Source organism: Pseudorasbora parva, chromosome 8 (genome assembly GCF_024679245.1).
Source record: "Pseudorasbora parva isolate DD20220531a chromosome 8, ASM2467924v1, whole genome shotgun sequence".
NCBI classification, from domain to species: domain Eukaryota; kingdom Metazoa; phylum Chordata; class Actinopteri; order Cypriniformes; family Gobionidae; genus Pseudorasbora; species Pseudorasbora parva.
In genome coordinates, this window is record NC_090179.1 from 45,364,164 (window position 1) to 45,387,916 (window position 23,753).

The 23,753-nt window shown below is 39.5% G+C and overlaps 1 protein-coding gene across 1 annotated transcript in view; it reads left to right on the forward strand.

Moving 5' to 3' along the window:
* Positions 1–23,753, forward strand: part of lrfn1 (leucine rich repeat and fibronectin type III domain containing 1) — a 190,579-nt gene that overhangs the window by 156,575 nt on the left and 10,251 nt on the right. The window contains exon 3 of the mRNA XM_067451450.1: positions 18,884–20,276. Within this exon, the coding sequence (XP_067307551.1) occupies positions 18,904–20,276 (1,373 nt within the window). The 5' untranslated portion in view covers positions 18,884–18,903. The remainder of the gene's footprint in view (positions 1–18,883; positions 20,277–23,753) is intronic.

Here is a 23,753-nt window from a genome sequence, read left to right on the forward strand (position 1 = left end):
TGTTTCTTTTATTGCAGTTAGTGATCCACTTATATTCTCGATTTCTGTCTGTAGAATAAATTTACAATGCACATCTTCAAGATCTTTATGCTCCTCTTATATACACCAAAACTTACAGTTTTATTCCCATCTATATTCTGAAGGTTTGTCGTGAGGCGTTTGTTCATATATCATTCACTTGATAAATATTTAACATTTTATTCCTAAACACATGGTGACTTTTTCTTCTGCCTGTTAACAAATATGAACACAAACTATAATAGCATGTAAATAATATTAAAAACATCTTTTATGTGTTTATTTTATTGCACGTGATTTATTTTCCTCTGTAGATTTCAATTACAGTACATAACTTTAAACTTTTTTATTTGAAATCTTATGTTTGTGTTCAAGTGAATGCTCAGTTGGTTTAAAGTCACATTAATGTGTCAAACTTCATTAATGTGAGTTTTTTCTCCACTTCCGCTGCTCTTATATAAACCAAAACTTACAGTCTTATTCCCATCTATATTCTGAAGGTTTTTAGCAAGGGGATTGTTCATATAACATTCATCTGATTTTATTCAACATTTTATTCCTAAAAAACATGGTGATTTATGGAGTTGGAAAAGATTTTCAAAATCCCCTCTGTATAAATTTAATGTCATAACTGAAAAACTTCAACAATATCAAACAAGAATTCAGAGCCTGATATTATCCAGGTTTCAGATTTATGAAGAATATCAGAAATGTTCTTTGTCACATATCAAGTATCTCTAATGTTTCTGCAGCCTGTAGCAGTAGCTGTTGCTTCAGTTTTGCAGAGAAAAGTTGTTTTAAAGTCACATTAACCAAGTGTTGAAGTTTGACACATTAATGTGACTTTAAAACAACTGAGCATTCACTTGAACACAAACATAAGATTTCAAATTCAAGTTCAAATGCATATAGTCAGCAGTAATACAGTATGTCAATCTGTGTACTGACAAACAACCTAAATCAATATACGTCAGCAGGAGCACCTCTCTGATGTCTAATCAACAGCGACAGGACGAACTAGTGCAGAAAGATCCTGAAAACACCTCAGAGAGCTCCTGGAAGCGCCTGGGGACGACAGGCCTCCTTCATGTTTGTTTACATCATGTGTGCTTGGGAACTCTTCCTTTAGGCAAAAGACAGAAGTCACGGAACAGGAGCTTTAACCTTTGTATTTCAGCTCAAACAAACACACATTAGAGGCGTCGTCAGTAGTCAGAGGGATCTGAAGCGCTCCGGGTCGCAGATGCGCCGGTCTAATGTCAGAGCAGTTAGAGAGCTTCTGACGAATCACACTTTATCTACAGATACTGATGCCAGAAGACTCCAAACCAATCAACTTACAGCTTAATAGGGCTCTCATGATCAAGACTTCATATTTAAATTTATGAAAATAATAATGTATTTATTTGCCAAGTTATATATCATACATGTAAATTATCAAAGCTATCAAAATCCAGTGTTCGGCACTTTGCGGACGTGAGTTTTTGTTGTAGATGTCTGTCTTTAAAAAAAAAATTGTTGTGTATTGTGCTAATTAATTGAGATTTCTTACAGCTCTTACAGGTTTTTGGCCTTGTCTGTTTCGTTGCTTCTATTACTCTCCCCTTTTTTGTAAGTCGCTTTGGATAAAAGCGTCTGCTAAATGATTAAATGTAAATGTAAATGTAATGTAAATGTGTAAATTAAAACTAAATCTAAATATGTATTTTATCATTTAAACATACTTTTTTTTCATTTGTTCATTTAAAATTAGCTAAATATAAATAATACTATACTTTTAAATATCGTACTATACTAACATACTACTATAAATATACATACTGTGTATATATATATATATATATATATATATATATATATAGTCAGTAATACATATATATATATATATATATATATATAGTCAGTAATACATATATATATATATATATATACATACTGTGTGTGTATATATATATATATATATATATATATATATATATATATATATATAGTCAGTAATACATATACATATATATACAGTAATACACATATGTATTACAGTATATACAGTAATACATATATATATATATATATATATATATATATATATATATATATATATATATATATATATATATATATACATACATACATTATATATTCATACATATCATACATACATACATATTATAAATGTATAACTTAATTGTTGTTAAAAAAGTTCAATATTACACATTTAAATATATATATATATATATATATATATATATATATATATATATATATATATATATATATATTTATATATATTTATCGTACCTACCCAAACTTTTAAATGGTATATATACTACTTTGTATATACTACAAACTTTTAAATACTAATATATATATATATATATATATATATATATATATATATATATATATATATATATATATATATATATATATATATATATATATATATATATATATATATTAGTAGTAGTAGCAATCAAAATCAGCTTTTTATTAAATATTATATTATAAATATTACGTCTCCTGTAGCTTTAGTAATGAGCCGGTAGTTTTGTTGTGTTTGACGTGTGTAAGCACGTTCTTGAGATGTCCGGCTCAGTTACAGACTCTTGAGCTCTAATCATCTCTGAGGACTTTTTTAAAAGTCAGTAGATCTCCTTATGGAAAATAAGAAAGGATCTGTAAAGGTCATGTTTGACAGGCAAACCCAAAGGTTAACTTATAAACACAAAGGCGACAGTTTTAGAATAAATATTTAAAGTTGAATCTTCAAGCTCTGCAGCTCAAGTACTAATGCTTTCGCTATAATCGCCAGCGTTTCATCATGTTTACTGCTAAATACACTCCTAATGGAGGCCTGTGTGATGTCTGGAGAGTTGAACAGCACAAATATACTGCCTTATATTCATTAAATCCCAGAAATTTCTTAGCATAAATGTGCAATTTGAGCTGTAAAGTTCTGCTGATGTCTGACTGTGGGTGAGATTGACCTTTTAGAGAGAAAATGGTAAAACTAGAGACGCACTGCCTGTCGAGATTCTGATTGTTGGGGAATTTGTCCATCACTAGAATCCACTAAAGTAGAGTTTACATGTCAGATTCAGCTACTGCATCTTCAGGCAAATTGAATTGCTATTCACTGTTGGATTTAATGATTGAGCTACTGTATAATTTTCTCTGAACTGATGCGCACTGTTGTTTCAACTGAAAAAAGTATAAAACAAAAAGTTTGTGCTGCCTTTAAATTTTAAGTTCAGCCAACTCAAATATCAGGTTGTAACTTAGTATAATTTTACATTGCAAGTTGTACTGTTCTTTTTACAGTGTGTTGTGCAGAGAGTTTGTCATGAGGTTTTGACACTGAAGTCAATGGATCAATAAACACATTTTTTTACATTGATGAAATGCAACTCAAACTTTAAGTATGAACAATAACAGAAAATGGCACTCAATATTGACTCCTTTATAGGGATAGTTCACCTAAAAATGCTAGCATGTCACAATTTCTTCACCTTAATGTTGTTGCAAACCTGTTTGACTTTCTTCTGTGAACAGCTGGCATGGACTGCAAATGCTTCTGCTGTTCACTAGAGCGAGGGTTTAAAAATGTAATAGTCCTGCCATGTTTTCATATTCATAATGCAGTGTGAAATGCACTTTTAAAGTCTAAGAGCTTCTGATTGAAACGGCAGTGAAAGCGCTTCTCCTCAGTGCGGTTGAACCGGCCGGCGGTCAACACAAGAGGAAAACGCTGTGGAGAAACGATTGTTCTGCTCATTAATGGAGCTGTGAAGGAGGAAAGAGTTTGCTCTCTCCTCTGACGCAGAAGACAATATAAAAAATAACGAGATCATCAATATTAAACATCATATACACCGATCAGGCATAGCATTAGAATAACACTGATGATCTCTTCATCACGGCTCCTGTTAGTGGGTGGGATATATTAGGCAGCAAGTGAACATTTTGTCCTCAGAGTTGATGTGTTAGAAGCAGGAGAAATGGGCAAGCGTAAGGATTTGAGTGAGTTTGACAAGGACCAGATTGTGACGGCTAGAGGACTGGGTCAGAGCATCTCCAAAACTGCAGCTCTTGTGGGCTGTTCCCAGTCTGCAGTGGTCAGTATCTATCAAAAGTGCTCCAAGAGGAACAGTGGAGAACCGGCCACAGGGTCATGGGCGGCCAAGGCTCATTGATGACCGTGGGGAGCGAAGGCTGACCCGTGTGGTCCGATCAAACAGACGAGCTACTGGAGCTCAAACTGCTCCAGAAGTTAATGCTGGTTCTGATAGAAAGCTGTCAGAATACACAGAGCAGCTCAGTTTGGTGCGTATGGGGCGGCATTCGCAGCCAAAAAATAATAATATATTGTTCTGCTCATTATCAGAGCTGTGAAGAAGGCAAGAGTTTGTTCTCTCCTCGAATAGCGTCACATCTGTGGGGAGCTCGTGAATAATCACGTCTGGCCAATGAAAGAAGCATCAGAAGTTCTCCGCTAGGTCATTCGTGATGTTTGGATTCGTGAAGCCTCTTTGTGTTAAATTTCACAGCAGTGTTGTCTGGATTTAAGAACTGCAGCTTATTAAAATGCTCATTACAGTTCGGAGAGTGATTCATCTCGTTAAATTTCCCATCATAATAGTCCGTGACTGATGAGTTATTAGACCACACTCGGACACAAACAAGCACAATCTCCAGAGGAACCGTCTCTGTTTACAAGAGCATGTGAAGTACAGAGAACAAATATTCAATGACGACATTTCACATGAACAAATAAGCAAAATATAAATAAATGTTTGAGGCTTTTTGAGGTTTTAGTAATCTAATTACAGTAGTGGCCAAAAGTGAAATCTACAAAAACTGACATCTTCAACCATTATTCAAATATTAATGCAATTTTGTGATCATATTGTGTTTTATTTCTGATAATAACACAATAACAATATTCCAAATTGTGTAGAAATCGTTTTATTTAGGTTATCATACACATACATTATTTTAATGAAATATTAATGTTGTATTACTTGTTATATGCATTTTTGCATAGTAAAATAAAAACTGTTAGCTTTTTTGCCAAATAATTTAGTCAGATAAATACCTTAACCAAGCTTAGTATTTTAATCTTTGCTCATATCTAAAATATATCTAATATATATATATATATATATATATATATATATATATATATATATATATATATATATATATATATATATATATATATATATATATATATATATAAAATCAATGTCATGACCCCTATAATAGTTTTTGATTTAGTTTCACACACCACACAGAAACTTCACACCAAAACTAAAAAAAATCACTTGTTGAATTTACTTAAAAAAAGATGCGTCAAGTGGTTGTTGAGCAATTTTTACAAATAACAATTTAGTTATATAAACAAAAGAAATTCAAGTAAAGCTGACAAACATTTATTTTAAGTAAACACAAACCATTTGAATTTGTTACTGTTACATTATATTTATATGTGTAGTTTACTTAATAATGATACATTTATAATAGTTTATTATGTTAGGTGAACACATTTATCCATTTAATTTACCTTTAAAACATTTAAATAACAACAAGCATATTTGTTATAAATAAAATGCCAAAAATAACTCATTGGACAAACTCAAATTTAATTGAGAGCAGGAAATTCATTATAAGTGCTAAACTCAGCGACTCTTCTGCTTAATGATAACCACAAAATGACAGAAACTCCTCGATGTCCAACAGAACTGAACATTAAACTAAACTAACAATATATTTCTCTTTACTCAAAAACATATAAAATAACACTTTATTCCCTAAATTTACTCTCCTAGAGCAGTCTCTTGCAAAGCATGCTGGGAACTACAGATTCATGGCCCAGTTAGTTACGTCAGGAAAAATATTTCATGTAGTTTTAACGCAAATGAATTAAGTAAACTTCAGTTTTAAATATATTAGGTTGATTGAACACAATTAAATTAAGTTGAGACTAAAGAATCTTGCGAAAGAATCTAAAGCTTCATAACCCCGAGTGCAATAATAGTTCATTGGCTTTTGTGTAGTTTGTGTTTTAGCGGATGGGCTTCAGGTGTGTATTGAACAGATGTTTACCACTGCATGTCGTCTCAAGATGAGGTTAAGGAAAAGTAAAGTTACAGGAGCAGATCTGATGAAAGTTTCATGAGGCGAGGCGTACATGTTCAGCTGAAACTTTTGAACTCTGTGACGTTTGAAAAATGTATGAGTTGTGTTGCAACTGAAGGATGTATTTCTATGGAAAAGTACAGCAGGCTTTGAGAAAGCTGCTCTGATCAAACACAGACACGTGATTATTATTTACACAGCCACAAGAAAGAGTTTACGGCGTTTTGAAGAAGTGTAGAAGGGTTGAGTTAAGCTCAGTCAACAGCACGGCTGATTAACACACACACTTTCTTCTCTCATTCCTCACTTATTCTCAGAGAGCCTTATGTCGTCTGACTGACGCTTTACACTTCCTGTGTGAGGAAAAGTCTTTTAGTATAACTGTACAATCTTGATTTGTTTGATCAAATAAATGTATATATTTTATATTTCAAGATGAACACTTACTGGACTGAAGCAGCTTGGCTTTACTTCATTATCCAGACAAAAATCAGGAGCATCAAATATAATCATCAGGCTTGTTAATCATCATTACACTCTAAAAAATGGTGGGTTAAAAACAACCCAACAATTGGGTTGTTTTAACCCAATGGCAGAGTTGTTTTAACCCAGCTATTGGGTTATCTTAAGCAACATTTAACCCAACCGCTGGGTTAAAACAACTCAACCGTTGGGTAAAATCAACCCAATTGTTGGGTTAGTGCATTTTCAACCCAACTTGGGTTGTTTTTAACCCAGCATTTTTTAGAGTGCAGCATTGCATATGTATATGTTTTAGAGCTTTGATCATAAAACTAAGCATTAAATATAATCTTACTGAGACATTATTGGCAGATATTGATATGCATTTCTATGCAAGTTTCTGTTATAAAGATTGATTGATTCACATTAAGGCGGGCGTACACTGTGCGATTTTTGCTGTCGTACGAACTCGCAGACGTTTTTTTTTCTTTCGAGAGAAATCGCGTGGACATCGTGGACGCTCGTATGGTCGCGGCTCGCACCGTGTGAGAGGAAATACGAGACGAGCCGAGCACGTTAAGAGCACCTCCCGACCTTACGATCATTTTTAAACATGTTTAAAAAGTTCGGGGAGTCGGCCCGATTTTTACCAGCATATGACTGTCCCCTATTGCCAAATCATGCACATAGGCTCAATCTATGAGTATTATAAGCTCAGTGGCTGCAAACATACAGCCTTCACACACACACACACACACACTTTCTCTCTCTAACACGCACCCTTCTCTCTCCCTCTGGTTGTTTCGGTTGAAAGGAATGGCTGTTCTCTGCTTTTCAACAAATCATTTGCACACATTTGTCTTTATTTTCTGTATCTGTAACATTGAAAGCTCCGGTGTCTGTGTTTAACACGAAAGCTCGTGTGATCGCGGCTGGCTCGCGGTGCAAACAGTCGTGCCGTGTACCAGCTGATTTGATGCGATGATCAAATTAAATGACTCGTAGCGTCTGCAATATCTCACGATCTCCCGAGTGTCCGAATTCGCACAGTGTACGCCCGCCTTTACGAGCAAACTGTAAACCCTAATGCTCAGTATAATGAATTGGTTTGAGTAGAGCCAACTCAAATTATACACATTAGCTGAAACTAATGAACATTTATGAGTATTTAGAACTGTCCTTTTTTCGAGTTCTCAGAACTGACACATTTTATTGTTTTGTGTTTCATTATAAATATCAGCATCTGCACCAAATTGAATAATGTGTTCAGCTTGAGCAGTTTCCCCCTCCATATTCTCCCTCCATCACACCATATGAGTCATAAAAGCCTGATGCTTCAAATAATATACTCAACAAAAACACATATGCACAACCTTTCTGAGTAAAGGTTAAATGAACTAGATTAGATTGTTTCAAATGTCAGGCTTTATGTGGAAATGTTCTGCACAGTATGACTCAACCTTTGGCCAAAGTGAAGACAGTCTCTGAGCTGGACACAGCGAGTCCGGATGTGACGTATCAGTGAATCAACAGAAGCTGTGTGTAGGTCATAAAATGATGTGAATGGGTAATGTGGCAAGCAGCGGGGCGAGGGACCGCGAGATCGGGCCGGTGACGAGTGATAATGAGTACCAGCTGCGCGACACACCGGTCTCGTCTCGCGGCCGAGTGACGTGAGCATAAAAGGAGGAGCGAAGGCAGCGGAAGACGAGAGAGGACCAGGCCTGGACTTTATGTTATGTTTACGTTTTCTTGTGTGTGTGCGGGCAGTCGTCCGTGAGGGGCTGCCCACATTATATTATGTGTGTGTGTGCGGGCAGTCGTCCGTGAGGGGCTGCCCACATTATATTATGTGTGTGTGTGCGGGCAGTCGTCCGTGAGGGGCTGCCCACGGTTTACTTTCGTTTTGTTTATTTATTATGAATTAAAGTTTGTTAAACGTTCGCCGGTTCCCGCCTCCCTCCTTCCAACAATGAACTTCGTTCCAGGTAACAATTAAATGAGAGCAAAAAAAACATGCTTAGACAGCATGCACACAGAGCCCTGTGGCTCATGACGACACACTGATATCTTAAGACACAAAACGATCAGTTTGTGTGAGAAATTGAGCCATATTTATATACATTTTTTACCTCTATACCCAACAGCCTGGAGCGCGCTTCACTTCCGGTAAAGAAGGTCAATACACACGCTCTGGCGTCGTGTACATGTAAAGACATCACTTCCGGTATACATGAGCTGGTGTAGTTTACACTCTAACGCCAGAAGTGAATCTCATACACGGCACCAGAGCGTGTTTATTGACCTTCTTTATCGGAAGAGAAGCGCGCTCCAGGCTGTTGGATATAGCGTTGTATTTGAGGTAAAAAACGATATAAATACGGCTCGATCTCTCACACAAACTGATCGTTTTGTGTCTGAAGATATCAGTGTGTCGTCATGAGCCACAGCGCTCTTTGTGCATGCTGTCCAAAGGCCCTTTCACACCGGACGCGATTTTGACTTGTGCGAATAATTTGCGCGATGGTTTTATTTTTTGATCAGCTGTGTGTGTAATGAGCGCTTACACACCGAACACGAATGCGCTGTGGAGAGAAAACAACATTTATTTTTACCGTTTTGATGTCGATTTTTCGGCGACAGAAATGGATTCAACCAATCACACACAAGAAAACAAAGGTGACGAAATGTCCAGTTAATGTCACGAGCTATTCACTCAACATTAACCTTTGCCAGGTGTGGCGTTTCTCATGAGATTACAGCTGTAGGTCTAGTTAAAGCTCTAACGTTACACCAGCAGCTGTGTTTACAGACAGCAATAACTTAACCTTTTATAAATCATTGATTTTTTTTCTAAACCTTGTGTCCGCGATTATGGAAAGTGAACATGTGTCACGTCTGTGGCACTGAAATGTTCACATTGTGACTGAACTGGAAACATCTGCTCTGAATCGATTGGTTCCTGAAGTGTGTGTTAGTCTCGTCAGATCTGCTGGAGATCTGTTTTGACGCAAAATATTTGCTTATTCCGTTACACGTCTGGTGTGAAAGGGCCTTAAGCATGTTTTTTTTTTTTTTGCTCTCATAGAATTGTTACCCATTGACATGCATTATATGACCGACACACAGCAACGGTTGAGTTAAAAATCTTCATTTGTGTTCTCCTGAAGAAACAAACACACCTACGTGTTGGATGCAAGGGGGTAATCTAGCGCTCAGAAAGCGTTCCACCCAGAGGGGCGGCCATTGCTAACCAAGCCATCACCTGCTGTTAGCATCCCATTGACTCCCATTCATTTTTGAATCACTTTGACAGTGAATAACTTTACATCTGAGGCGTTTAAAGACTCCATTTGTCCATTGTTTATTTCTAAAGAAACACGACAATGTATAAAAGGCTCCGTTACCTTGTATCTTACACTATCGCCCCGCAGAAGCTGTTTTTGTAAAAATAGGCTAACGATTGCGTCATAACCAACACGACTCTGACGCACAGTTGAGAAATTACCGTATAGACAGGAGGAGACGCTCGCAGGCAATCTTTACAGTCTATAGCCCTATTCGGACTGGATTAGATAAACATGGGGACGTGAGGGTAAAGTAATTATAACCAGAGGTTCTCGGTGATTTTAGTCCCGTCCGAATGTGCTATCTCGGTAATCGGAGAATGTCAGTAAAGATTACCGAGACTTTTACCTTCTGTAAAAAGGTCCGGAAAAATGACCTCGGGTAATACTAATCCCGTTCGAATAGACCTGCTGTAAAAATGTATGGTAAAATTCCATCATTTCCTGTTTAAAAGTTAATAAAAGCACATTTTGCGACCTTGGAGGTGCTTGAAGCATTCGGTTGCGTTGTAGGTGTTGGGACAAATCTGTGGCGAATGTCCAGTATTTTCCGCATATCATGTAAAGCAAAAAGAAGATCGAGGCACAACACATTTTAGCTCTAGGAAAGTGTCTATTACCAACATAATCCAATCAGAATCGTTAGACTGGACCTAACTGTTTATTAAAACACATATTGGAGATGGAGTTCAGACTGGCGCTCAGGTTGTGTGTTTGCTCACGTGATAACGGTAACGTCATACACACATGACATCAAGGAGGTGCGTAAAGCGAGTTACTCCTCCCACTTCTGCTAGTTTTACTGAGATGTCTTATCCCGTGCGAATTGGCCATTAATATTACAGACGTCCTGAGGTAAAATGACTTTACCCCCATGTCCCCATGTTAAACTAATCCAGTCCAAATAGGGCTTATGAGACAGTCGGGGGGACGTGGAGACATAAAGTCTGATAAAGTCAAGGGGGAAGAATGGGGAGAAGCCCATAGTGAGCCAAAAGCAACGGGAGAAAATATTTAAACAACGTGATTCAGATTTCACTTTCCACATCTACTAGAAGACCTACAGCTGTCAGACAGGAGGCTCACGTCACATCTACGTCCTCATGCTCAGTCTCGCAGTTCGCTCAGCCATCAGGAAGTGAGTGCCTCTGATTGGCCTCATTTTCCGCCGTTGAAGTCAATGGGAACGCTCTGTCCATTTCTTTTACTGTCTATGGTTGGATGCCCTGGGGGTCAGCAGATAAACATCACATTTTTGACCTATCCCTTTAATGGCGGGTGTTTTACGCTGTGGAATCTGCATGCGTTGTCGCGTGTGTTCTCCGGCTCTTCACGGCCTCTAGAAGCCTGGTTAAAGCACTTGTAAATATTCAATACCTGTCCTATCTCCATCCAGACCTCAAATTCTCCTGCAGCTTAATGGAATTCAAAGACCTACATTCTTCCACAGAGTTGCCTTGGAAACAAAGTTCTCTGGGCTGTTTTTTTCTCCCCCCCTCCATGTTACCGGAGATACGGCAGATCAATCGAGCGAATCCTCGGAGGCAGAGACAGGAAGCGCTCCGCCACACAATCTCCACAGAGAAAAGCCGCCCGTGTCCCAGTTAGTACTTGAATACACACACAATTATTCCTCAGTCGCTGGCGGATCGGGCCGCTATTGAACTCGGACTCATACGGAGTTAGACTTATTGATCAGCGGCGCGCTGCAGAAACCTCAGCACACGTATCGATGCCTCCGTCACACACACATTTGCTTTTGCAGTTAGAGTTGCTAATTTGGCCAAATGAACATGTTCATTAGCAGAAAGAAATCAGCCGAAGGAGTTAGCAGAGTAAACATGACATATACATACTTCATCTTCAACTATTGTAAACTGAATTTTCTTATTTTTATAATACAGTAATTATATAACGCATGCTATTATGAATATTAATTCAGAGACTATACGGGGATTACTAGTATCTATCTATCTATCTATCTATCTATCTATCTATCTATCTATCTATCTATCTGTCTGTCTGTCTGTCTGTCTGTCTGTCTGTCTGTCTGTCTGTCTGTCTGTCTGTCTGTCTGTCCGTCCGTCCGTCCGTCCGTCCGTCCGTCCGTCCGTCCGTCCGTCCGTCCGTCCGTCCGTCCGTCCGTCCGTCCGTCCGTCCGTCCGTCCGTCCGTCCGTCCCTCCCTCCCTCCCTCCCTCCCTCCCTCCCTCCCTCCCTCCATCCTATCTATCTATCTATCTATCTATCTATCTATCTATCTATCTATCTATCTATCTATCTATCTATCTATCTATCTATCTATCTATCTATCCATCCATCCATCCATCCATCCATCCATCCATCCATCCATCCATCCATCCATCCATCCATCCATCCATCCATCCATCCATCCATCCATCCATCCATCCATCCATCCATCCATCCATCCATCCATCTTTCTATCTATCTATCTATCTATCTATCTATCTATCATCTGTCCGTCCGTCCGTCCGTCCCTCCCTCCCTCCCTCCCTCCCTCCCTCCCTCCCTCCCTCCCTCCATCCATCCATCCATCCATCCATCCATCCATCCATCCATCCATCTATCTATCTATCTATCTATCTATCTATCTATCTATCTATCTATCTATCTATCTATCTATCTATCATCTGTCCATCCGTCCGTCCCTCCATCCATCCATCCATCCATCCATCCATCCATCCATCCATCCATCCATCCATCTATCTATCTATCTATCTATCTATCTATCTATCTATCTATCTATCTATCTATCTATCTATCTATCTATCTATCTATCTATCTATCTACTTATCTATCTATCTATCTGTCTGTCTGTCTGTCTGTCTGTCTGTCTGTCTGTCTGTCTGTCTGTCTGTCTGTCTGTCTGTCTGTCTGTCTGTCTGTCTGTCTGTCTGTCTGTCTATCTATCTATCTATCTATCTATCTATCTATCTATCTATCTATCTATCTATCTATCTATCTATCTATCTATCTATCTATCTATCTATCTATCTATCTATCTATCTATCTGTCTAACCTTGACCATAGTGTGTTGCTTTATTTTATATTGCCAGCAAAACTCATCATGAATATATTATGAATTTTAAATAATTTAGTTTCATATATAGTATATTAGACTCTATTGAAACTACAGGACTCTTGACGTATCACAGTCAGTGTCGTGATGCTTTCATATGTGAGAAGAAAACCAATCAGCCAAAAAGACTTCTTTACACTTGAAGGAGTATTTCATTTAGACTGTTTCATACATGATCTCCTCGTATTATACCCTTCACCATAAACATCTCACATCCATATGTCATATGAACTCACGCATGACGAGGCCTGGTATCAAGAGCTGGCTCATAAAACGATGGAGAGACGGCAGACTAACACTGTGTCATTCGTTGGAGGTTACACAGGACAGACAGCTCAGGAAACGGTTTGAGTGGATGAGCCGATGAACACGGAGAAGATGGAGAGACTGCAGAGAGGAGGAGAATGGAGAAATGCCAGATGCACAAGTCCTTAAGGGATGTGCGGTTTTTCCCAATCAGCATTTTAATGTTTTTATATATATATATATTCCCACCCTTTCGGTGCAGAGCCAAACCTCTGAGCGGAGAAATCAATACGGCTAAATGTGGATCAAAGAGCGTGAGTGTCTGCTTCAGCACACGGGAGCCATCAAACCAGATCAAAACCTGATGGATGCAGATCAAAGCACGTTTTATTCCTCCACGTCCCTTCAGCTTTATTGCCACAATTTATAGGACAATTAAGTCGCTCCTACAACTGTCTAATTTTCCGGAGTGTTACTTCGGCTCAGGTTTGGTCCGGGGCTCTGAAATTTCCACGGACCTTGATTATGAGGTATCACAGAGAGGATTGTGTCCGTGTGAAAAGCCATATTGTGGGGAAGAAATTGTTGTTGCGAGAATAAGAGGAAATACATGGCAGAGTTCAAGGATTCAGTCTTGTTTTCAAAAGCTTGTTTATATTGGATGAGGTTTACTTTTCCTTGGACTCGAACGAAAGGTTAGGAAAACCTTTAATAAGCTACTCGGGGTCAGTAACCTCACTGCTTGCTTTCTTAATACATATTTTTGCCAGTGGATGTTTTTCTAAAGGAACACATTTTTATCTTCAGATTATTTTCATCTTCTGGTTATTGTTGTCTTGAGTAGCTTCAGAAATGACTTTCCTTCTGATGATGTTATCAATCCCTCAACTTTTCATAGAGAGACCATTTGTAACCATCCAATCCGTTCACCATTCATATAATGTACACAAATTGCCTAACATGTGTTTAAAGTGGACATATTTTGCCCCTTTTCACAAGATGTTATATGAATCTCTGGCATCCTCAGAATGGTTGTGTGAAGTTTCAGCTCAAAATACCCCACATTTATTATAGCTTGTCAAATTTGCCTCAAATTTTGGGTGTGAGCAAAAACTTGCCGTTTTTGTTTGTGTGCCTTTAAATGCAAATGAGCTGCTGATCCCCGCCCTCATCCAGCGGCTCCTTCACACAAGGATAGTCCATCAACAACAAAACAAGCGAATCTCACGCTGACAAACTATCAGAAATAAGCAGTTGTGGAGCATGTTTGAACTGGAGTCGGACACAGATGGGAGACTCTTAAGAGGTTGCAGATTTTAGACTTACCTGAACGTTTCTGAATGGATAGTGGATACGTAAGGGCTAATGTCCACCCATCCGGTTGTTATCGCAGAATAAACCTCTCCAGAGTGATCAGGACCCCGAGGCGAAGCGGAGCATCACTCTGAAGGGGTTTATTCTGAGATAACAACCGGCTGGGTGGACATTATCCCGCTTATTACACGGCTACTAGTCTCAAATAAATTAGACACTAAATATTGTCTTGAGATTAAATATTTTATTAGCTCTTACGCAAAGCTTCCGCGAAGAAAAACAGTTCCAACCTGCTTTAAGCCTTTATCTATTGCTGCTAAATGTTGAAAATGAATGCTGAAAGGGTTAGTTCACCCAAAAATGAAACCAAGCCTATGATTTACTCACCCTCAGGTCATTATAGGTGTTTATGACATTCTTCTGTCAGACAAATACAATCAGAGTTATATTTAAAAAGTCCAGGCTAACGTTAATCCCAGCAGTAGTTGGAGCTGTTTCTGAAGTCCATAAAAATGCAGCTGTCCGTCAAATAACGTGCTCCACACGACTCCGATGGGTTAATAGAGCCTTCTGATTCCAATCGATGCGCTTGTGTGAGAAAAATATCCATATTTAAAACTTTATAAAGGAAACCTGCCTTGAAGTCTTCCATTGTAACCCACGGCTGTTTAAGCCACAAGATGGCGCCAGCGTTAAGCACAGAAGTAGTGCCGGTCAAGATAACTCGCAGTACCCGGATGAGCGGGTGTTATCTGGAAATAACATACCGCTGGAATGCACGACTGACCAATCAGAATCAAGTATTTCACAGAGCCGTGTAATAAATGTATGTAATGTTGTTGTGGCGTTACGTTGATTCAACTCATGTGGGAACATCACCTGAATATACAATACATAATACGTGTGCGTATATGAATGACGCAGATGTCTCTGTGAATTAGCTTTAGTCTCTCTGAATACATTCAGAGCCTATGGTGACTTTAGTAATATTAGCTGTACATTCTAGAAAGCCTCTGCAGGAAGGACATTTGCAAACATTCACAAAATATGACGTGCCATCCATACTTGTTCTGGATATGAAGTTAGAGCATGAAACGTTGGTATTGACGCATTTTTTATTGCATATCCAGCGTTGTACTGAGTCCGACCCTCGTTGGTGAAGCAGTCAGGTGTAATATTTCCTTCAGAAATGAAATTCATCCGCGGTGTCTTCAGTGACTCAGATGCCGGGAGTCTATGAGACTCGTATGTCTGTTGGTACATCGACAACAGAACATCTGTAATGTTTTTGGAGCAGACATTGTAGTACTCGAGCAGCTGGTAAATAGAGATGGTGTCTCTGTGTGTCTCACTCAGGGGTTTGTCTATGCTAAAAGGGCCAATCATCAACAATCATGGGCGGGGCTTCCCTACTCTTATGTATACTCTTAAATATGCTGGGTTAAAAACAACCCAATTAGGTTGAACATGGTCTAACCCAGCCATTGGGTTGTTTTAAATGTTTGCTTAAATGGATAGTTCACCAAAAAATGGGAATGTGATGTTTATCTGCTGACCCCCAGGGCATCCAACATGTAGGTGTGTTGGTTTCTTCAGGAGAACACAATTATTTAACTCCTATCGTTGCTTGTATAATGCATGTCAATGGGGTCTAAGCAATGGTTGAGTTAAAAATCTCAACCCAATCGCTGAGTTAAAACAGCCCAGTCACTGGGTTAAAACAGCCCAGTCGCTGAGTTAAAACAGCCCAGTCGCTGAGTTAAAACAGCCCAGTCGCTGAGTTAAAACAGCCCAATCGCTGAGTTAAAACAGCCCAGTCGCTGGGTTAAAACAGCCCAGTCGCTGAGTTAAAACAGCCCAGTCGCTGGGTTAAAACAGCCCAATCGAAGAGTTAAAACAACCCAGTCGCTGAGTTAAAACAACCCAGTCGCTGGGTTAAAACAGCCCAGTCGCTGAGTTAAAACAGCCCAGTCGCTGAGTTAAAACAGCCCAGTCGCTGAGTTAAAACAGCCCAATCGCTGAGTTAAAACAGCCCAATCGCTGAGTTAAAACAGCCCAGTCGCTGAGTTAAAACAGCCCAGTCGCTGAGTTAAAACAGCCCAGTCGCTGAGTTAAAACAGCCCAGTCGCTGAGTTAAAACAGCCCAGTCGCTGAGTTAAAACAGCCCAGTCGCTGAGTTAAAACAGCCCAGTCGCTGAGTTAAAACAGCCCAGTCGCTGGGTTAAAACAGCCCAGTCGCTGGGTTAAAACAGCCCAGTCGCTGAGTTAAAACAGCCCAGTCGCTGGGTTAAAACAGCCCAGTCGCTGAGTTAAAACAGCCCAATCGCTGAGTTAAAACAGCCCAGTCGCTGAGTTAAAACAGCCCAGTCGCTGAGTTAAAACAGCCCAGTCGCTGAGTTAAAACAGCCCAGTCGCTGGGTTAAAACAGCCCAGTCGCTGAGTTAAAACAGCCCAGTCGCTGAGTTAAAACAGCCCAGTCGCTGAGTTAAAACAGCCCAATCGCTGAGTTAAAACAGCCCAGTCGCTGGGTTAAAACAGCCCAGTCGCTGAGTTAAAACAGCCCAGTCGCTGGGTTAAAACAGCCCAATCGCTGAGTTAAAACAGCCCAGTCGCTGGGTTAAAACAGACCAATCGCTGAGTTAAAACAGCCCAATCGCTGAGTTAAAACAGCCCAGTCGCTGAGTTAAAACAGCCCAGTCGCTGGGTTAAAACAGCCCAATCGCTGAGTTAAAACAGCCCAGTCGCTGGGTTAAAACAGCCCAGTCGCTGGGTTAAAACAGCCCAATCGCTGAGTTAAAACAGCCCAGTCGCTGGGTTAAAACAGCCCAGTCGCTGAGTTAAAACAGCCCAGTCGCTGGGTTAAAACAGCCCAATCGCTGAGTTAAAACAGCCCAGTCGCTGGGTTAAAACAGCCCAATCGCTGAGTTAAAACAATCCAACTGCTGGGTTTGTCCATTTCCAACCCGACTTGGGTTGTTTTTAACTCAGCCTTTTTTAAAGTGTATGAGTAAAGGGAAATATGAAACAGTGTCTTATGAGAGATTGATAATGATTATTGGCTATTATAAAAAAGTATTGGGTGGATTTTTACCATTATACACTCAAAAAATGAACTAATGATGCTGTTCACTTTATTTAAGCAATTCATCTTGATTTAACACCATCATATGAGGTTTCTGGTTCAAATGTAATTGATTCATGTTAAACTGACTTAAAACCGTTACTCTTTGACATAACTTGATGTGTTTATTTTGAGATAACATGATTCAGTCAAGTAACCCAATCAAACAGGACTTCACTTCCCATCATGCTTTGCAAATGGGCTGAATTTGTAGAGTAAATGTTTAAATAAAGTGCTATTTTATGCATTTCTAGCGAGATGAGAACATGGAGAGACTTTTTAATGTTTAATGTTTTGTTTTGTTGGTATTTAAAAGTGTGTGTTATGCTCGTGTTTTTGGACGTTACCATTGTGGTGAAGTGTAGAGCGTGTGCTTGGGGTGGGGATCTGATAATAACTATTAAAGTTGTTTTATTAATAAAAAAACAATTACTTTGAGCTTGCCATGGATGTAACAAAACCATCTAGCCAATACAATCTTGTAATCTAAAATGTTTTGTAAATGTTGTAAAAAATAGCATTTCACTAAATCAAAATAATCAGTTAAACTGGATTACTTTGTTTAGTTTTTTTATATTCATTTCAGAGTAATTAAACTTAATAGTTTCGGACAAAATTAAGAATGTTAACCTGATTTAACTAAATGGCATTGAATTAACTTTACGTAAAAAATTACATTTACCGAAATAAACAATGTTAATTAAATTCAACATCACCCAATAACATGGAATCTGTTGACATAAAAAAAGTGTAGACTGGTTGTTTACACACACTGTGGACACACATCTGTGTTTCAAACACCTTATAAAGGTGAATTTAGCATAATATGTCCCCTTTAATAACTTGACTGTTTATCGGTCAGGGACTTGGAATAAACTTAGCCACTATGTAAGACTGTGTCTTAAGCACAACTAACTAGCAATTGGTCAAAATGTAATCAGTCCCACTTTTCTTATTCAAACTGAACTGATCTACTATTTTATGTAACTGATATTAAAAAGTTAGGACCAGTCTTATTTTAAAGACTAGTCTAAGTGGTTTATGCAACCGGCCCCAGAGGTAGGGACAGCTATACTGCCTCACAAGCGTCTGTGTGTTGAGTCTGAATCCTGACGTCTCCGTTCTGTGTGTTTCTGCAGGACCAGGAAGCTGATGAATCATGGAGAGGCTGGTGTTCTGTGTGCTGGTGTTCGGCGCGCTGGTGAAGGCTCAGCATTGCCCGGGTCGCTGCATCTGTCAGACCATCTCACCCACGCTCACGCTCCTCTGTGCCAAGACTGGCCTGCTGTTCGTGCCACCGAGCATCGACCGCAAGACCGTGGAGCTCCGGCTGACCGACAACTTCATCACGGCCGTCCGCAGGAAAGACTTCGTGAACATGACGAGCCTGGTGCATCTCACGCTGTCACGCAACACCATCAGCCAGATCGCGCCCCACGCCTTCGTGGGCTTGAAGTCACTGAGAGCGCTGCACATGGACGGAAACCGTCTGACTGTCATTGCCAGCGACCAGCTGAAGGGTTTGATCAACCTGAGACACCTTATACTGGGCAATAATCAGATTCACCACGTCGAGCTGTCCTCCTTCGACGAGTTCGTGTCCACCATCGAGGACTTGGATTTGTCCTACAATAACCTGAGGACGTTACCGTGGGAGGCGATCGCCAGGATGACCAACATCAACACCTTAACGTTGGACCACAATCTGATCGACCACATCGGCGTGGGGACCTTCACGCTCCTCACCAAGCTGGTGCGGCTGGATATGACGTCGAACCGTCTGCAGACGCTGCCTCCGGACACGCTTTTCCAGCACGCCCAAGTGCAGTCGGACCCTAAGATGTCCAGCTCCTCCAAGCTGACGGTGAGTTTCGGAGGAAACCCTCTCCACTGTAACTGCGAGTTGCTCTGGCTGCGCCGCCTGACGAGGGAGGACGATCTGGAGACCTGCGCTTCTCCGGATCAGCTGATGGACAAGTATTTCTGGTCCATCCAGGAGGAGGAGTTCATTTGTGAGCCGCCGCTCATCACCAAACACCAGGTCACCAAACCCTATGTCATGGAGGGTCAGGGCGTCACCCTGAAGTGTAAGGCGATGGGCGACCCCGATCCCGCCATACACTGGCGCTTTCCTGACGGCAAATTGGTGCATAACAATTCCCGCACAATCCTGTATGATAACGGGACTTTGGACATCCTAATCACCACGCTGAAGGACAGCGGCGCCTTTAACTGCGTGGCGTCAAACGCCGCCGGAATCGCAACGGCCGCCGTAGAGGTCAACATGATCCCGCTACCGCTCTTCGTCAACAACACGGGACACATGAGGGAGGCGGATCCGGGACTCTCGGACATCACCACATCCACCAAATCCGGCAGTAACGACACCAAGCCGCAGAACAAGAGGGTGGTGGTTGAAAACCTGACCGCCAACTCCGCCGTGATCCACTGGCCCTCCGAGCGCCACATTCCCGGGATCCGAATGTATCAGATCCAGTACAACAGCACCATAGACGACACCCTCGTGTACAGGTACAACACCTCATCTTTTCTGAAACATAAAAACAGACTGGACTAATGAAATGGACAGCTGCTGAGATCTCCTATCGTGCCTTTAACCGAAGCACTTAACCTCAGGTTACGCCAATTAGTGAGCTGTCCAATCTATCAAGTCATTTTAGATTAAAGCTGAATCTCATTCAATCTGCTTTACAGGCTAAATCCAATAGAGCTAAAGAGATAAAAACACAGAACAGAACAGATCTCAGATTATCAGGCATCATCATTTATATAAAACACAAATTTAAACACACATATTTAACTTTTTTATAATACACATTTTATTATAATTACAAATTATTGAAGATCGTAATAATAATATATTTTATATTTTAATATTTAATATTGAAAAAATATATGTAAATGTAATATCAAATTAATAACAAAAAATGTACTATGTTTTCTTAATAATTAATTATAATATTAAATTAATAATAATTGTGTTTATGCTGTATCACATTTTAACATTTTAAGTAAAAAATAAAGAAACTATTAATATTACTATTATAATTATTTGTATATGTAGCTGCTTTATGTAATATATTATGAGTATCAGATTATTTTATTACAATTATAAAAAGTAGAGTATATTAAAATATGTAAAAGGATGTAACTCATAAATAATTAAAATGTCAAAAACAAAGAAGCCATTAATATTGTTATTGTTATATTTTTCTGCTTTATGCAAGTAAAATATTATAATTATATATCTGATCTATATAAATAATTTACTTTTTTTATCATTTCTATTTTTATTAGTTCTCCATCAGTGAATTAAATTAGCCAATAGGCGACACTAAAACTGGACCACATTTACATAATAACAGGTTGTTTAAAGATCAGCTGAATTATTAATAACCTCAAAGACTCTCAGTAGAGAAAGAAACCCGAAGGTTTAAAGGTCAGATGTGGAAAATGATAAAAGACCAGATGAATATGATGATTGTGAACAAGTGGATGGATGGATGGATGGATGGATGGATGGATGGATGGATGGATGGATGGATGGATGGATGGATGGATGGATGGATGGATGGATGGATGGATGGATGGATGGATGGATGAATGAATGAATGGAGGGAGGGAGGGATGGATGGAAGAATGGATGGATGAATGAAAATGGATGGATGATGGTTATGTATCAATGGATGGAGCGATGGATGAAAGATGGATGGATGGATGGATGGATGGATGGATGGATATGGAAGGATGGATGATGTATGAATATGGAAGGAGAGATGGATGGATGGATGGATGGATGGATGGATGGATGGATGGATGGATGGATGGATGGATGAGTGAATGAATATGGATGGATGATGGATATGTATCGATGGATGGAGGGATGGATGATAGATGGATGGATGGATGGATATGGAAGGATGGATGGATGAATATGGATGGGTGAATGAATATGGAAAGAGAGATGGATGGATGGATGGATAAATATAGATGGATAGATGAATATGGATGGAGGAATGGCTGAAAATGGAAGGATGGATGGATGAAAGAAATCTTAATTACTCCAAACATGTGACCACTAGATCTGCAGATGTCAGTAATTCAGTGTCTGTGATTCAGTAAATCAGGGAATCTGTGATTCAGTGACTCAGTGACTCAGTGATTCAGTGTGTCAGTGATTCAATGACTCTGTGATTCAGTGACTCGGATTTAGTGTCACTGTGATTCAGTGATTCAGCAACTCATTCATTCAGTGACTCAGTGATTCAGTGTGTCAGTGATTCAGTGACTCAGTGACTCAGTAAATCTGTGATTCAATGACTCTGTGATTCAGTGTCTCAGTGATTCAGCGTCTGTGATTCAGTGACTCAGTGATTCAGTGAATTAGTGACTCAGTGATTCAGTGACTCAGTGATGTGAACTGTATTCACCCTCCTGCCTCTGACAGCAGACCTGCACTTGGCGCATGAGCCGACATAATGGAATTTAATGTCTGCGACGGCAGCACAGCTAGCGAGCGGTAAAACACTTCTGACATTTATTGCCGCTCGCAGAGCCTCACTGCAGGCAACAAGCGCATTACGCTAGAATGATCTGGAAGAATATGCATCTGCTGAGCGCCGCCGCGCTTTTAAACACAACACCTTTATCTTACTAAGTACCCAAAACACACAACAGAGCCGCATTAGGCCATCATTAGACGCTGACAAAGCTTCAAATTAAAATGGCTTTTCCCTTTTCAATAAAAATGGGAAAACATTCGGAATGTGAACAAGCAACTACTGATGACTGCTTTCAAGGGCAAGCGGTAATTTTCAGAGAAAGCCGTGAAATTGCCTCTGGTTTACTGCGACACGTTTAGCGTTAAACAGCTTTTGTGTTTGCGAGGCGAGGCTGGAGTGGGCCATCCGTCCGCAGTTCACACTTCTGGGAGATCTGAGACAACCAGAGCACATTTACATAAGAACAGGTGCTGTAAAGATCAGCTGAATTATTGATAACCCCAAAGACTCTCGGTAGAGCACCAAACTTTAACCAACAATGAGGAGCAGATCTCACGATGAGGTTTAAAGGTCAGGAGCAGTGCATGTTGAAAGCCCAGATTAAACTGATATTGAACATCCGTGTTAGAAAACGGCACAACGTTAGATTAGATTAGACGAGCCCTCAAGGAAAAATCGCACAAAGAAATGTCCAGCACACGTCACCCCCTAAAAATGACAAATCATATTTTGCATTAAAAATGTTACCTTTTTTTATACATTATGAAGTTATTTTAAAGATAAAACCAAAGTAAAAAAACAAAACAAAATAAGGCAAAATACATCACACAAGTTACATATATTTTTTATTCTTTAGATTTTGAAGATAAATATGAGCGGCACATTTTTTGGTGAGATTGACCGTTAGATGCGAGGCGATGTGAAGACTACTGTAAAACACGCACTGAGTCTCTAATTGATCGTCAGTGTCTGATGAGAAGTTGGATATTTTTGTGGTGATTAATCGAGTAAGCGACCAATTCCTTCAACCGATTAATCGAGCAAGCGGACAATTGGTTTGTCGAATAATCGAGTAATCAGCTGATTGTTTTGATGCTTAATCAAGGATCCAGTCGATTGTTTTGCTATGTAGTCAAGTAAGTAGTTGGTTATTTTGATGATTTATGAAGTAATCATTGATTATTTTGTCAGTAAATCGAAGAACCAGTTGATTAAGTTGGTTAATGTGGACGATTAATCGTGTAGTCGGTTGCTTATTTGGCGATTAATCATGTAATTGGTTGATTATTTTAATGGTTAATCGAATAATCTGTAGATTATTTTGTTGATCATTCATATTAACTACAGAAATAAACGTATAATTGGATACTAGTTTTTGTAGTAATAAAAATAGACCTAAGTGAACAATAGCCTCACTCTGAGCATAAGCAGAGATGGGGTTTGTTAACCGAGCTGTTGAGACGCTTTAGGCATGAAAACAGCCGAA